This window comes from Sminthopsis crassicaudata, chromosome 4, assembly GCF_048593235.1.
Source record: "Sminthopsis crassicaudata isolate SCR6 chromosome 4, ASM4859323v1, whole genome shotgun sequence".
NCBI lineage: Eukaryota > Metazoa > Chordata > Mammalia > Dasyuromorphia > Dasyuridae > Sminthopsis > Sminthopsis crassicaudata.
In genome coordinates this window covers 25,353,317-25,367,915 of record NC_133620.1, presented here as the reverse complement: position 1 = coordinate 25,367,915, position 14,599 = coordinate 25,353,317, and the positions used below count along the sequence as shown (strand labels likewise).

General features: G+C 45.6%; 1 protein-coding gene across 9 annotated transcripts in view; it reads left to right on the top strand.

The window, feature by feature from the left end:
• ELAVL4 (ELAV like RNA binding protein 4) overlaps positions 1–14,599 on the top strand; it is a 134,070-nt gene that overhangs the window by 67,586 nt on the left and 51,885 nt on the right. For all 9 annotated transcript variants that reach the window (XM_074265986.1, XM_074265981.1, XM_074265982.1 and 6 more), the window contains exon 2: positions 6,402–6,642. In XM_074265986.1, coding sequence (XP_074122087.1) covers positions 6,402–6,642 — 241 coding nt within the window. The remainder of the gene's footprint in view (positions 1–6,401; positions 6,643–14,599) is intronic.

Here is a 14,599-nt window from a genome sequence, read left to right as displayed (position 1 = left end):
TCCCTCCCTCTACTCCCTCCCCTTGGTGACAGGCAATCCCATACATTAAAAATGCATATATTTTTAAAAGAAAAAGCTTTAGTAAAAAAAAAAGCTATGGTTCTCTCCACCCCAATATCTTGAGGAAGGGGCAAGCTCAGAAGCATGCTTGTGGCCATGTGGCAAATTAGTGTCAGCACTAGAAATGGAAGTGAGGCCTTCTGACTCTGGAGAGAGGATTCAGAGAGAAGGAGGGAGGGGGAGAGAGAGAAGGGGGTGGAGGGAGAGGAGACAGAGACAGAGACAGACGGAGAGAAATAAGAAGAAAGGAGGTAGGATTAATGTGTTGAGTATGAGTAAATGGCCATTGCTATCATTGACATCCCCAACAACAGTACTGGAGCACCTTCACCCTTGCACATAGCACTCCCAATCCATCACTTAAATTTCCTTCTCTGTTTCTTTTCCCCAGACCTCCCCATTATGAGCTGCCCTCTTGATGGATGTTGGGGGGATAGGGGAAAGGGGAGGGGGATTTTAAAATGCATTCCACAGTGAAATTAACTGGACATTTCAATAAATATCCTCATACTTTGGAAATCAATGTACTCATTTAAAATGAGAGTTTTTAAGGCTTGTGGTGTATCTCACTGAACCAGTCTTTGGAAATTAAAAATAACCCAAAGTGTCTGGCTTCAAGGAGCCTGCCATCTAGTAGTGATTTAAAATTGGCCCTCTGTAGAATGTAGGCAGGGCCTGTTGTTCGTTCTTTGCCGTCTGTATCTCAGTACTGTGCATTTAGGAAACACTTCATGAGTGCTTGTGGAATTGAGTGTGTGCTAAGGTGGTACAGTGATTAGGGAGGGAGGGAGGTGCTGTTATCGCCACTTTACAGTTGAGGAAACTGAGGCTGACAAAGTGACTTGACCAGGGTCACTCAGCTTTTAGTGTCTGAGTGGAGATACAAATGCAAGTCTTCCTGGCTCATGGATACCCGCCACAGTCATATTTAGTGGGATGTCTGTGATTTGTATCCATCATCTCAGTATGTTTGGCTCATCAAATGCAGAGAATGAGGTTCTCATCGCCTTAAGGACATGGGAGAGTGGGAAGCTTTCTTAAAAAGTTTCCTTTAGGAGGAAGCTATTTGGTACAGCGGATAGAACACTGAACCTAAAGTGAGAAAGACCTTGGTTCAGATCCGGCCTCAGACACCTACCACTTATTAGCTATGTGATCCTAGGCTATTACCACTTATTAGCTATGTGATCACTCAATCCCAATTGCTTCACCGAAAAAAAAATCATTCCAAATTATGGATTTCTCTTTTCCCCATTGGGCCATCTCTTCTGTATGAATGACCTTAAAAATCCCATTCTCTTTGCATCTGAGATGATGAAGACAGACACTTGGCTTGGATTTTTGGGGGGAGGGTTGGTGTCTTATTGAAGAATTTCTCTGTACCTCAGTTTCTTCAGCTCTAGAATGGACCTTTTCCCAGGCCCCTGGTTAATTAAGTCAGAAAACTTTTAGTAGGTGTTCCGAGGGATACAGAAGAAAGAAAGCACTCAAAACCGTCTAAGCCAGAGAGGAATTTTGAGTGTTGAGATTACTGTGTTTAATAGGATTTGAAAGTATGCTCAACCCTGCCATACTGAATTTGGATTCATTCTGTTTTGAGTTTATTAAAATGATAAAGGTATGTATGTATATATACCTACACATAAACATGGGTGGATGCCTCTGTATGTTTGTAAGCATGCACATGAATATGTTATTGGGCGTTGCTGGGTATTGGCTCCGGGAAGCAGGGCATGCAGTAAATGGAAGATATTGACAGAAAGCTGGAGACAGATGTCTAGAAGAGGAAAAAGCTTCTTTCATCACCCAATTAAAAAAAAAAAAAAACAACAACTTTCTGTGGTCATAGCCATATGCCATGTGTGTCTTCTGAAGCGCAGGGTCACCCCTCCACCTGGCTTCAGGCTCGAGAACCCTTCCTTTTCTCCTCTTCCCCAATGACCTTGTCTCAAGGGCAGACGAGCAGACAGGAGCTGAAAACCAGCCGTGGCTTTTCTGGCAACACTGGGGAGACAGAGGGAGCTGAAGGTAAGGGGAGGAGGCCCTGCTAGCATCTTTTCCTTGATGTCTGTGCCCTTCCTTTGCCCCTTAACTTGGAGCTACCTCTGACGGACCTCAGGGAGCATAGACTTCACATTGAGGAAGCCAGTGACGGAGGCGACTGAGCCCTCAGCTCCTTGGAGGGCCAGACAGAGTGAGATGGTGTCATATGTCTCTTCTCCCCACGCTGACTTTCTATTTGTTTTTCTTCCCTCGGGAGACTTTCCTTCACTCTTTGTAAGATTGGAAAGAAAGGGAGAGTTAGGTGGGATACCAATTGTTATGTGTTTTTATAAACCTTAAAGCTTGATAGAAATGCTGGCTGTTATTAAAAGTAAGTACTGGTCGGGTAGGAGAGATCATTCAGTCAATCAACAAGTAACAATTCAATGCTGCTCTGGACCGGCCGAACCTGGCATGTGACAGCAGAGAACAAACAGAAATGGTTCTTAAAACTCTCTGAGAGCTTATATTCTCATTTTGGGAGAGCGGAGGGATTATACATACTATTTAGAGGTAGGACAAGGCAGCCCCTGATGTCCCTTTTAGTACAGAGATGCTGTGATACAGTGGGTATCACATGGGGTAGCGACTCCATGTTTAGGATTCAGCATACAGTTAAATTTTTTAGAACAAACTGCCAGCAAGAAAGCAGTGTCGGCCTCTGATTAGCATGATTGCTCGGAATCCAGCAAGGCTGGTAGTAGGAGCATTTATGACTGGCACTTAACAACAAAATGTGCATCTATATGAGGGAAATAGGCAATCGAACTTAGGAGCAGTCAGTCTAATGGTCAGTCACATAGTAGTTCTTAAGTGCCTACCATGGCGTAGCAAGCACTGTGATTGTAGAACTTAGAACAAGAATGGAAGGGACCCATTTCACTAAAGTGCCAGAGGAGGGGAACCGCCCCGAGATACCAACTGAGATGCCCAAGGTCAAATGGAGAGTAAGTAGTTGTGAGCCACAAGCTAATAAGAGCCTAATGGCCTAGGACAGCCCATTAGGCCTCACTTGGCAGGTCGCAGGCATGGCTCTCTCTGCCTTATTCCTCATATGTGAAACTCTCAGATTGGAAGGGACTTCAAAGGCCACCTCATCCAACCCTTTCATTTTATCAAGAAGGAAACTGAGGCCTGGAAAAGGGAAATGATTTGCCCAAAATTGCAGATTCAGGAGCCCTGTGTGTATATCTATCTTTGTGTTTACCGTGATGTATTTTTTGAGGGAAGAATGTTCTATTTTGGATTTTCCTGGCATTTCCCCTGATCATAGAAGAGATAGAAGGTAACTTAGAAGCCATAGAGCCCAATCTTGGTTTTAAAAATATGGAAACAGGCCAGAGAAGTAATGGGGGAAGCATCTGACGTGAGATTTGAACTTGGGTCCTGACTCCCTAGCTTGAGCTTTTCCCACTGTCCCTCAGTGCCCTTCTCTGTTCTGTGGCCATATCGTGGCCTTTCCACCTCGACTGTCTTTCCTGACACCTTGGGCCATGGGTCCCAAGGTGAAGGGTATCAGATGAAGTCGAGACCGAACAGCATGACCCGTGAAGGTGACTCTCCAGGTGTACCACTGACAGGCCGGGCATATGGTTTGTGTTGTTTTCCCGGTGTCAGAGGAGGATTTTCACTGCTTAGCCAGCCGCTCCTTGTGACCAGCAGCACGTTTGCCAAGACTGCCGACATCAGGGAAGCTAGCTGTCTGTGACCACAGAGGGGAGGTAACTAGCTTGTGACCACTGGGACTCTGTCTGTGTAAGGGATCATCTAGGCAAGGGCAGTTCAAAGCACGCTTCTTCTTGAAGGTCAATCGCACCTTCATCTCCTTTACTTGAAGAGACACCAGGTCCCTGATTGGCCTAGATGGTCCCTATGGTCCCTTCCAGAAGGGGACTATCCAGGTCTGAGAAGCCCTGAAGAGCTGTTTTCAGGAAGCAAGAGATTTGGATCCCTGATGAATGCAGTGAGTTGATGGAGCCATGTAGGCCCCCTCATCCCTGGGCAACTGCAGGAGAGTCCTTTAAATGAACTCAAGAGAATCAGGACCCCGGCCCTCTCCCCTCTGATCCGAGAGCCCCTTCCTAGGTTTATATTTATCCATCTCGACTGTCGCTGGATGTGGAAAAGGACCACAGTCTTTGTTAGGTGCTGTCACCCCCCAAGTTAGTTACATCTTGTGCTCACACACCTCCCAAGTGGACCAGCAGCCTTGGGCTTGGATATGCTGGCTTTTCATTCCTGGGGGTGTGTGGGTAGTCTGCTCTCCGGGCTTCTGGAGAGACTACAGTTTTAATAGAGAAAAATAGTGGGGAGGAAGATCTACATCAGATCACAGCTTTTAGAAGTGCCTTTTGACTGGAAATAGAGGAGACTGAGGTGTTTACCCTTCCCACCAACGGCAACAAAATACTACATTGGAGAAACCCTCCAAGTCAAAAGCACTTCAGGAGTGTGGGCCCATGTGTGAGGTAGAGGCAAGCCTTATTTAGAGCATGGTGGAGATTTATATGTTTTTATTTTAAATTTACACTGTTTTAAAAAATGCTTCTTGGCTTTGAATTCCATTGAATCCATTTGGAACAGGAAGAACTCTGCATCGGGATCCAGTATGTAACCCTGGATTTGCGGTAGCTAGCTATGTGACCTTGGGGAAGTGACTTGCCCCCTCTCAATGTCTGTTTGCTCCTCTGAAAGATTAGTATAATTTTGAGCCCGTTTGCATGGCCTGCCTCCCCGGGGGCTTTGTCAACTCCACACTGCTCCACCGGGGTGAATTATTGTTATTATCTCATGTTTCTCACATCATTACTATCATCACCGCCATTATTATTATTAACAGGAGGAAGGGGGAGGTCACTAGGATGCTCTGGGAGGTTTCCACTGGCTCTCTTCACACTGGGACCACCATTCACAGTCATTCCAAGGAACTTTGAATTCTGTTCAAGTCCGTGCTGAGGACGAGGACTGGCCAGGACCCACGATGAGCCCAGGAGAGAATTTTTTTCTTTGGTGTTGTAGTCTTTTTAGCCATGGGGTTTCTCTCTGAACCTCAGTTTCCTTATTTGTGAAACTGAGAATCCTTCTTCTCTCTTTGATCTTACAAGGTCGTTGGTAACAAGGAGATTTTTTAATTTGCAGGGCTCTTGAATCAAGGAACTATTAATGATGATAACAGGGAATATCACATCAGAAGCAGATATGATTTCATCAGTGGAAATGACTTTAAGAGAAGGCATGTCAGTCTTGCTGGGTTGCTGCACCCTAAAGACCAGCAGCCCTTTCTATCTGACTTGCTATTGAAGCCTCTCATTTGTCTGGTCTCCCAGAGACTGTCTGACTTTTCTATTTTTTTTTTTTTTACTTGTGCTTAGCATAGGGTTTTGTATATAGTAGGTGTTTAATAAATGCTTTTCCATTCATTCATAGTGATATAATCCAGAAATAACTAAATTTAAAAGAGTAATAGGAAGGGTACTTGCCCTAGCACCCTTTCCATTAGGAAAAAAACATTGAGATATGGAAAGAGTGGGATGATGATCATGATGATGCCGGTAGTTCACACATTCTCATTGCCTCTCGACACAAAAAGTAGTGGAGAAATCATTTGCTGCTCCTCTCATCTCTCCTACCATGATTTTGGGAGTGGGGCTTCTGAGCGGGGCTTGGAGTCTCAAATGTCCCCATACAAAATGGCATCTATTGACTTCCTCCCATCTTTCTTGTTGAGATATCTAATGAGCAGGTACCACGTCTGATCTGGTTGACCCAAGTGCGCGTGCGTGCGCGCTCACATGCGTGTGTGTGTGTGTTCCTCTCCCAGTTTTAACAGAACTATAATTTTAATCACGGTTATTAATTTATGTTTTAATTATAATTTGGTGTGGCTTAAGTGTACATTTCTGCAAGTGATTGTGTAATGAAAACAGGAATTAGCTTTTCATTAACAGAATAACGAGATCTTCCCCCTGCATTTTTCTCTTTCTCTTCTCTCTTCTGAGTCTCCAGACAGACCTGAAAAGAACACATGGAATTGAATGTTATGGTTCAAATAAGAAAAATTGTGTGTGTGTGTGTGTGTGTGTGTGTGTGTGTGTGTGTGTGTGTGTGTGTGCATGTGTGTGTGATCTACATGAGTACATGCACCTGCCCAGGTATAAGAGAGGCACCTGACAAATGCTTATTGGTGGATTGATTTGTGATTTTCTCCTTATAATACAAACGGATAAAAGCTCCTAGAAGAGCAGTTCCAGGAGGCTTTTGAAAGGTGATAAGCTAATTTTTTGTTTACCTTTATTTAGATAATTAGCACCATGGAGCCTCAGGTATCAAATGGCCCTACATCCAACACAACCAACGGACCATCCAGCAATAGTCGAAACTGCCCTTCGCCCATGCAGACCGGGGCCACCACCGATGACAGCAAGACCAACCTCATCGTCAACTACTTGCCCCAGAACATGACCCAGGAGGAGTTCCGGAGCCTCTTCGGCAGCATAGGGGAGATCGAGTCCTGCAAGCTTGTGAGGGACAAGATCACAGGTACGTGCCCCTCCCCCATCCCAGGGGCCGGCCCTCAGGGCAGTGCTCCCCCCCCCACTCCTTGGACAGCAGTCTTCTGGGTCTGGGCCATGTGGGGCCTTTGCAAGACTCCCCCACTTGAGTTGGGAATCACAAGTGTCATCGTTCTTCATTGCTCTGCTCCCAGCTTTCTCCACCCTCCTCACCCCCCAGATGTTGGCGTGGGAAAGCTCCTTTAGGGAAAGCTTCGGTGGATGCTGCTCAGCCTCCCTTTGCTCCCACAGAAGGGCCCCTTCCCCCTATATCTGTATTGTGCTAGCCCTGGGTGCCCTCCTCTGATATGGGCATCAGGGGCCAATAATAATATTATAATTGTTAATTTTATTTAATTATTTGTTATTAATAATGACTTATTGTCATAGAATACTTTGAAGTTTACTGAGTTCCTCAATAAGGGGTAGGGAACCATTTCATAGAGCTCAATCAGTGTGCTTTCAAGATTCCATTCTGATGTCCAGAAGCCTCGACGGGAGTGGGATCTTGGGGGACGCTGGGGGAGGCAGGAGCACTTTCCAGGCCTGGGGTACAGTCTGTGCAAGGACAGGAGCGTCCCACGTAGGGGACAACCACAAGAAACAATCTCTTGATCCGAAGTCACCTAAGCTCTCTGAGTGTCAGGGAGCTAAGAATGGCTTTTATATTTTCAAATACCATTTTATTATTTCTAAAAACATGTGAGCCGCTCTCAGTTCATGGGCTGCCCAGATCCAAGCCTGCTGGATCTGCCCCTGGGCTGTGGTTTCCTGACCCGTGTTCTATGATCGTGAGGCCCAGAGAAAGTGATTCTCTGCAGTGGGAGAAAAAGCACCGTGATCTGGGAGTTGCCCATATCGGTGAAGTCACAGGCTCAGTTCCTATCTCTGTATTTTGTTCACACTGAGATAGGCAACTTTGCTAGAGTGTCAGCCCTTTGGGGGCAGGGATGACTTCATTTGTATTTCTCTCTATCTCCCATAAGTGCTTAGAAAATAGATGCTTGGGGCAGCTAGGTGGCGCAGTGGATAGAGCACCAGCCTTGAATTCAGGAGGACTGGAGTTCAAATCTGGTCTCAGACACTTAACACTTCCTAGCTGTGTGACCCTGGGCAAGTCACTTAACCCCAGCCTCAGGGGGCAAAAAAAAAAAAGAAAGAAAGAAAATAGATGCTTGTTGCTGGCATTGGGGTTGCACAAGTGATCGAGTTGAGGTCATACAAGGAATAATTGACAAAGGTGAGGTTTGAACCAGGTTCTATCCCTCCAGAATCAGATTTCCTCCCTCATGAATGGTCCCCAGGTAGCCTGGACGCCTGGCAATATCACTCACGCTCCTCGGGTTGCCCATCACAAGCTGATTCCCACCTGGAGGCCTGTGGGCACCTCAAACCCAAGTGGCCCAAAACAGAGCTCACCCTCTCCGGCTTCCAGACTTCCTGTTGGAGTCAGGGACAGCACTGTCCCCCAGCTCCACCTCTGGGCTCCTCCTCTCCCTCCTTCTCATTCATTCAAATCAGCCAATTAATTGCCCAATCTAGCAATTTATTTCTGCTATCTCTTGAGAAAAAATATTCATTCATTCGTTCGTTTCCTTTTCTTCTCTGTCTCAATTCTGTTCTAATTCAGTGTTCCTCGGCCTTTGTGGCCCCTCATGGACCGCCACTTTCTGGCTATTTTCCCTGCCTCCTGCCCAAAGACAGGCCAGACTTGGTTACCCCTTCCCCTCAGAAAGCCGTGGGGCCCCTCCTGCCTCTAGGACCAAATCTGAATTTTCCCTCTTTTTGCCTGTGAAGCTCCTCGTCTGCCGTCCTCACTCACCCTGGGGTCTGACCCGTAGGACCAAGAAGTGACCCCCTGGCAAGGCTCTGGATGCTGGCATCTCCACAGTCCTGGTTCTTCCCAGGGAGCAGCCCATGACTGGCCACACTGTCCTCCCCAGGCTGGTGCCTTTGGGCACATATTGTGTGTCATCTTGTCAACCCAGGGGTACAGTTGGCTGGATGGTTGTCCCAGAGAAATCTTGAGGGGAACTGGGAGTGTTGGGCCAAATTCAAATGAGGGAGCCCAGGATGACAAAATTGTGGTTAGCACTTGGAACCAGGTCAGGGATTGGTGCCCTTGACTCAGGAGTTCTTCCTGAGCCATCTTGTTTGGAGAGAGGGAGAGGGAGAGAAAGAGAAAGAGAGAGACACACACACAAAGACTCAGAGACAGAGAGAGACGGGGGCGGGGGGGATGAGAAGAGAGGCAGAGTGACGAGAGACAGAGAGAGAAGGGGGAAGAGACATTCATTAATTTTCCTTAGCATTTATTAAGCCACTGCCCTGTACCAAGGAGTATGCTGAGCTCTGGGAATAAAAAGAGGGAAAACAAATGGCACCTGCCTGCCCTCCAGGAGCTTACGTTCTGTCCTGGAGTCGGCGCCCACTCAGTCTGTTCCCAAACCTTTTCAGCTTGGCGGGTGATTTCCTTGGGAGCTCAGGCCGCCCCTCAGAGTGCCACGTACTTCAGTGTACACATACAGCATTTATTAATGATAAAAAACCTTACCAGTGATGTCCTCTACTTCTCTAGAGCCTTGAGGGTGGATCTAGATCCTGAAGCAATCCAAGTTAACAAATATTGACTTTTTTTCTCATTCTTCTCCAGAAGTCATTATTTATTAGGGAGTCTTCCCTTCTTCCCCCAGGACCTGCCCCTGCCCCCACCTGTCGTCTCTGGGTGGACATTAGAAATCCCCTTCCCAGCATGCCTTTGGTCCCCTCTGGAACTGGATGGAACTCCTTTCATACCTGAGCTCCTTGTTTTCAAGAGCCCTGTGTTGCAAGCGCGCTAATTTGGCGCTGCATTGGGGGGGGGGGGGGGGGAATCTGAATGGCAGTGACAGCTTCCAAGACAGCCTTTAATTTGGTATACAAAACCCAAATTGTCAACTTTGGTTCCATTGAGCTGTTTTCCCAGCACAAGCAGAGATATGCAGGAACATCTGAGCTTAAAGAGGAAACTAACAGGTTGAAAGAGGAAATATAATTCAAGCATAAAGTTATAATTATGTAGGCTTTTTTTTTTTTTTTAACTTAAGGGGGGTGGGATGGGTGGAGAATTTTATTTGCTGAGAACTAGTGGGAACAAGATAGGGAAATATAGGGAGACCAGAGATGTTTGCCCTCATTTGGTTGCAATGTTTAATAAAAGCAGTTGTAAAGTGTGCTTATTAAATTCTTCATTTACACTACCTAATTAATTCTAGCATTTTAAATTAACGGTGAAACTGGTCCCTGCTGTACCATTCTATCGAAGCTGCGTATTCCGTCCTCCCACCCAGTGGTTTGAGTTTAATTGGCTTCCCTCAAAAGTCAGGGGGAGAGGGTGAGATGGGGCTGAGGGATCAGGCCAGGGTGGTCTGAAGTAGGTGAAAGGGAGGGGGACCCTTAAGGGGAGGAAGCCTTTTGGCAGAAAATTCTGCATTTGCCAGCGGGAGCCTAAGTCTGTAGTGCACCAGGTACAGGCTGGGGCCAGGGGAGATGGTGGCCTGAACACCAAGTGCTTCCTGTCTCCCCTGACTCTGTAAATCCCAATCTCGTGGGGCTCCAAGAAACCACAAAAGGTACTGGGCTCTGTACAGGTCTTGGGTCCTTCCATCACCAATCCTCCTAGTGAATGAGGGTTTTCTGAGCTTCTTTAGGCCCTTGATATAATACAGAGGCAAGATAGTTAACCTTGGGGTCACAGGACCTGAGCTTAAATCCTGGCCTTGACCCTTCCCATGTCGCCATTTATTTCCCTGCAACATGGGTGCATCAGATCCATCCACCATGCTCGGTTCCTGCGATCGGCAGTCGTAGTCCATCTTTGTCACTTCCGTGGGCTAGCTGTAGGACAGGCTTCAGCTGCCCCCCAGCACTGCCTGCTTGTGACATTCATTGAACATTCTATATGTAGATCTCATGGAGCCATGCTCTTTCCCAAGAGTCTTCCCAAGTGTCTTTGAGCCTGTGAGTCTGGGAATCTCATGGCATAGATCTGTAGACTTACAGTGCACATCCTCCTTCACTTGGTCTCTTCTTACACATTGCTCACTTATTTTCTAGGGTGAGGTTTGAATCCCTGGCCATCCTTACCCTGTTTTTTTTCCAATATTACTTTAAACCCAAATATATTTAATTGTACACGAAGAGAAAAGAGACTCAAAAGTAGCCATACCTGAAGCAAAGTAGCAGGAATCCTGGTCTTGGAGTCAGGACAAGCCTGTCTCTAACACTTTCTTGTTACACGAATTTGGATAAGTTCTTTCCCCTCTCCGGGTCTCAATTTGGGGGTGGGCTAAAGGATGATGACAGCTAAGCTTTAAATATGTGATCCAGAATATGGCTTCCTTCTTTCATCTTGGGGACATTGAGGCACTGAGAAGGCCCTACCACGTGTCTTACTGTTGGGACCGAAGCTGTGTCTTGTGATGTCTCGCAAAATATATGGAGAAATGTATGCTTCTAGAAGGTGCAGATTTGAAGCTTTCTCTGACCTGGGAAGCTGCATCCTTTTCTTGTATCTGTTCTCCCTTGTGGGATGGAGAGAGAGAGAGATGCGTACCTTCCTCACAGGTGAGAGGATACATGTGAAAAAAGCGCTTGGGACTTTTAAAAGTATTCTCCTGAGACCATTGTTTTTCCAGTAGCTATCTTAAAGATTTTTTAAATTTTATTTTATTTTTCCCAATTACATTAAAAACAATTTTAAAATTCCTTTGTTTTTCAAATTTCAAGTTCCAAATCCCTCCCTCTCCTTCCCTGTCATTGAGAAAATAAGTGATTTGGCATAGGGTATACCCGTATCATCACACAAAACATTTTCATGTAAGTTATTCTGTGGAATGAAACAGACAAAAAAGCCTCAAGAAAAAAATAAAGAAAAAGTATCTTTGATCTGCATTCGAGTGCTACCATTCTTTCTCTGTGGACAGATAGTACCCTTCCTCATAAGTCTTACTGAGTTGTCTTGAATCATTGACTTGCTGAAAATAGCAAAGTTGTTCATCGTAGCTCACCCACTATTGCTGTGACTGGGTACAATAGGCTCCTGCTGCTGCTCAGTTTACTTAAGTCTCTCCGTGTTTTTCTGAGCATCCCGCTCATCATTTCTTAAAGCACGATCATATTCCATTGCAATCACATACAACAACTTGTTCGGCCAGTTCCCCATTGATGGACATCCTTCAGTTTCCAGGCCCTTGCCACCATTAAAAGAGCTGCTATAAATATTTTTGTACATGTGGGTCCTTTTCTGAAGGCCATTTTTTAATAACATTAGGAAGAGAAAGACATTCTGTGCCTGTGAAGGAGAAAGTTCAGCATTTTTATAAATTTATACCCTAGTGTCTTCCCTGTTTAAGAACAAGTTCCTGACAGTAATTTGGTCTGAGTGTTTGTCTGCTGGAAGTTCTGGACCTGGAGTCAGGAGGATTTGGACTGGAATTCTGCCTCGGTTGTTCAGCTAGCATCTTTAAACCTATTATGTGCTGGAGCCCCAGCCCTCAGTGAGCCCTAAAACCTTTGGGCAACAGAACCCAGTCTGGCCCAGGCCATTAGATCTTCAGCGTGCTTGTTTTTTACAGCCAATCCCCAGTTAAAGCGTGGTGACTTTGGTTTCTCTTCTACTCCTGAGAATAATTGGCTGTCTGTTAAACGCCTGTTTCTGTCTGATTTCTTGGGCTTATTTGTTGTTGAATAGCTCAGAGCGTTAGTAATTAATTTGAGGTCACTTGCAGCCCCTCTCCCTCAGTTATTCCTTGTTCTGCTCTGGGAGCTAATCTTCAGCCCCAAAGTCTTCTGTTTTCTAGACTAAATGTACTCACTTCCTTCACTCAATCCTCTTGAGTCCCTTTGCCATCCGGATCATCTCCCAATATGCTGTCTGAAAAACCCTAATAACACCACCCTCTCTTCTTCAATCAGAAGGAAATCATGGTTTGCTCTAAAGTACTTAATTTATTTTTATTAAAATTGAATTTTAGTGTTTTTTTTTTCAGCCAAAAAAACCTGTTTTCTCAACCTAAAAAAAAAAAAAAGAAAGAAAGAAAGGAAAAACCACAGTCTTGTAACAGATATATAGAATTAAACAAAGACAAATTCTTCCATCGACCATGCCCAAATGTAGGTCTCCCTCAGCCCTTCTCTGGCAGGGAGGAGGTAGAGAGAAGACACTCTCATGTAACAAATGCTTATTATTTCTTACTTTGGAACCCAGGGAAGATGGTGGGCTTTGGGCCTGCTTTGGATAAAATCGGAAAGCCCCTTGGTAAAGTGAAAAAAGGGGCTGAATGGGGGATCAGAACCCTGGGTCTAATTCCCTATGGTCATGACCTCCAAGAAGTCCCTCAGTTTCCCCCATTGTAAAATGAGTGGATATCCTGTCTAGCTTCTCTTCCCTCTGACTCCTCTTGCCCTTTTTTCAGAAGCTATGGTGCAATTATAAAACTTCATTCATAAGTGTAAGCTGTTTGAGGACAGGGGTCATTTCATGGCTCAGTTGGTTTTCTCTGTGTCTGGCAGGTAGTCACTTCATTAAAGTTAATTAAGCAGATATTCAGGTGGGCAGAGAGCTGTCTTCTATTAATCCCTAGACTTCCTTTCTTTGAATAAGCATCTTTCCCTTAATTAATGGAGATTTCAATAGAAAATCCTCATTGCAGAGGAAATTGGAGTCCGAGTGGGATGTCACCAGTGGATGTTGTCAGAATAAATAAGGTTATTAATTTTTTTGAAATCATTTGGGGAAGGGTCTTCTGGTGCCATGGTGGAGGCATGAGGCAGGACACTGCTGGTAGAATAAGGCTTAGCAGCATAGCCTGTAGATTAGATAGGAAGAGTCGTGGAGCTCATTCAGTCCAGTCTCCCCATTTCATACATGAGGCTCCTGGGGTTCCCGTGGCTTCCTCAAGACCACACAGCTAGGAAGTATCAGAGGCTGGCTTTGAACCAGGTACCTAACACTGGGAACGATATTTTCATCAGGACTGGGGCAGCTGAGGGAATGAAGGAGATGGTCCAGCCATTGGTTAGTAAAAGCTTACCAAGTGCGGAGTTTTGTGCTGGCATCTGGGGGCCACGTAGAGAGAGATGGGGCACGGTCCCTGCCCTCGTGGAGTTTGCAGCTTATTGGGAGGGGCTCTGAGCTATACATGATAACTGTTAACATTTATAAAGGACTTTGAGGTAGCCCCAAAGCCCAACGGGACGTGGTCAGGTAGTAGGAAGGTGGAAAGCCTGAGGTCCAAGGGCTTGTTTCTATAGAGGGAAAGGGGGCGGGGAAATCAGAGATGACTTCGGGGAGGAGGTGGCATTGGAGTTGGCCCCAAAAGGCCTACTGACCCTCAGCAGGCAAGGGTAGGCAGGGAGGCCATCATGATGATTCCAGGGTCTTCTGGACCCTGAGGTCATCCTTTCCTCCTCCTGTTGTCTATCCATTAAAGATAAGGGGTGAGCCCCAAGCTAACTGCAGGGAGACTTACGATGATGAATAGAATGTGGGCGCTTGCCCTTGGAAAGCTCACAGTCCAGTGTGGAGGTCAGAGAGATAAGACATTTAATAAATTATATTTTAAGTTTAGTTAATGATTTAAATACATATATAATTAATTATAATTAAACCGTCACATATGTGTGTATATATGTATGTGTAGATACACACACACACACACACACACACACACACACACTATATGGCATCCCCTAATTGCTCTCTCAGTAGCACTTAATACAGCTTGTGGATTAGCCGATTGAACATTACAATGTTCCGACGGGTTCTCAGGGAGGCAGGACCACAAAGCAGCACTCATTATTCCTACCATCAAACCCTAAGATTATGTCTCAGCATGGCACTGTTGGGGCAGCCTCCTCAGCATCTCCAAGATGGTGAGTCCAAATAGTCGGTTTTCTTAGGTATC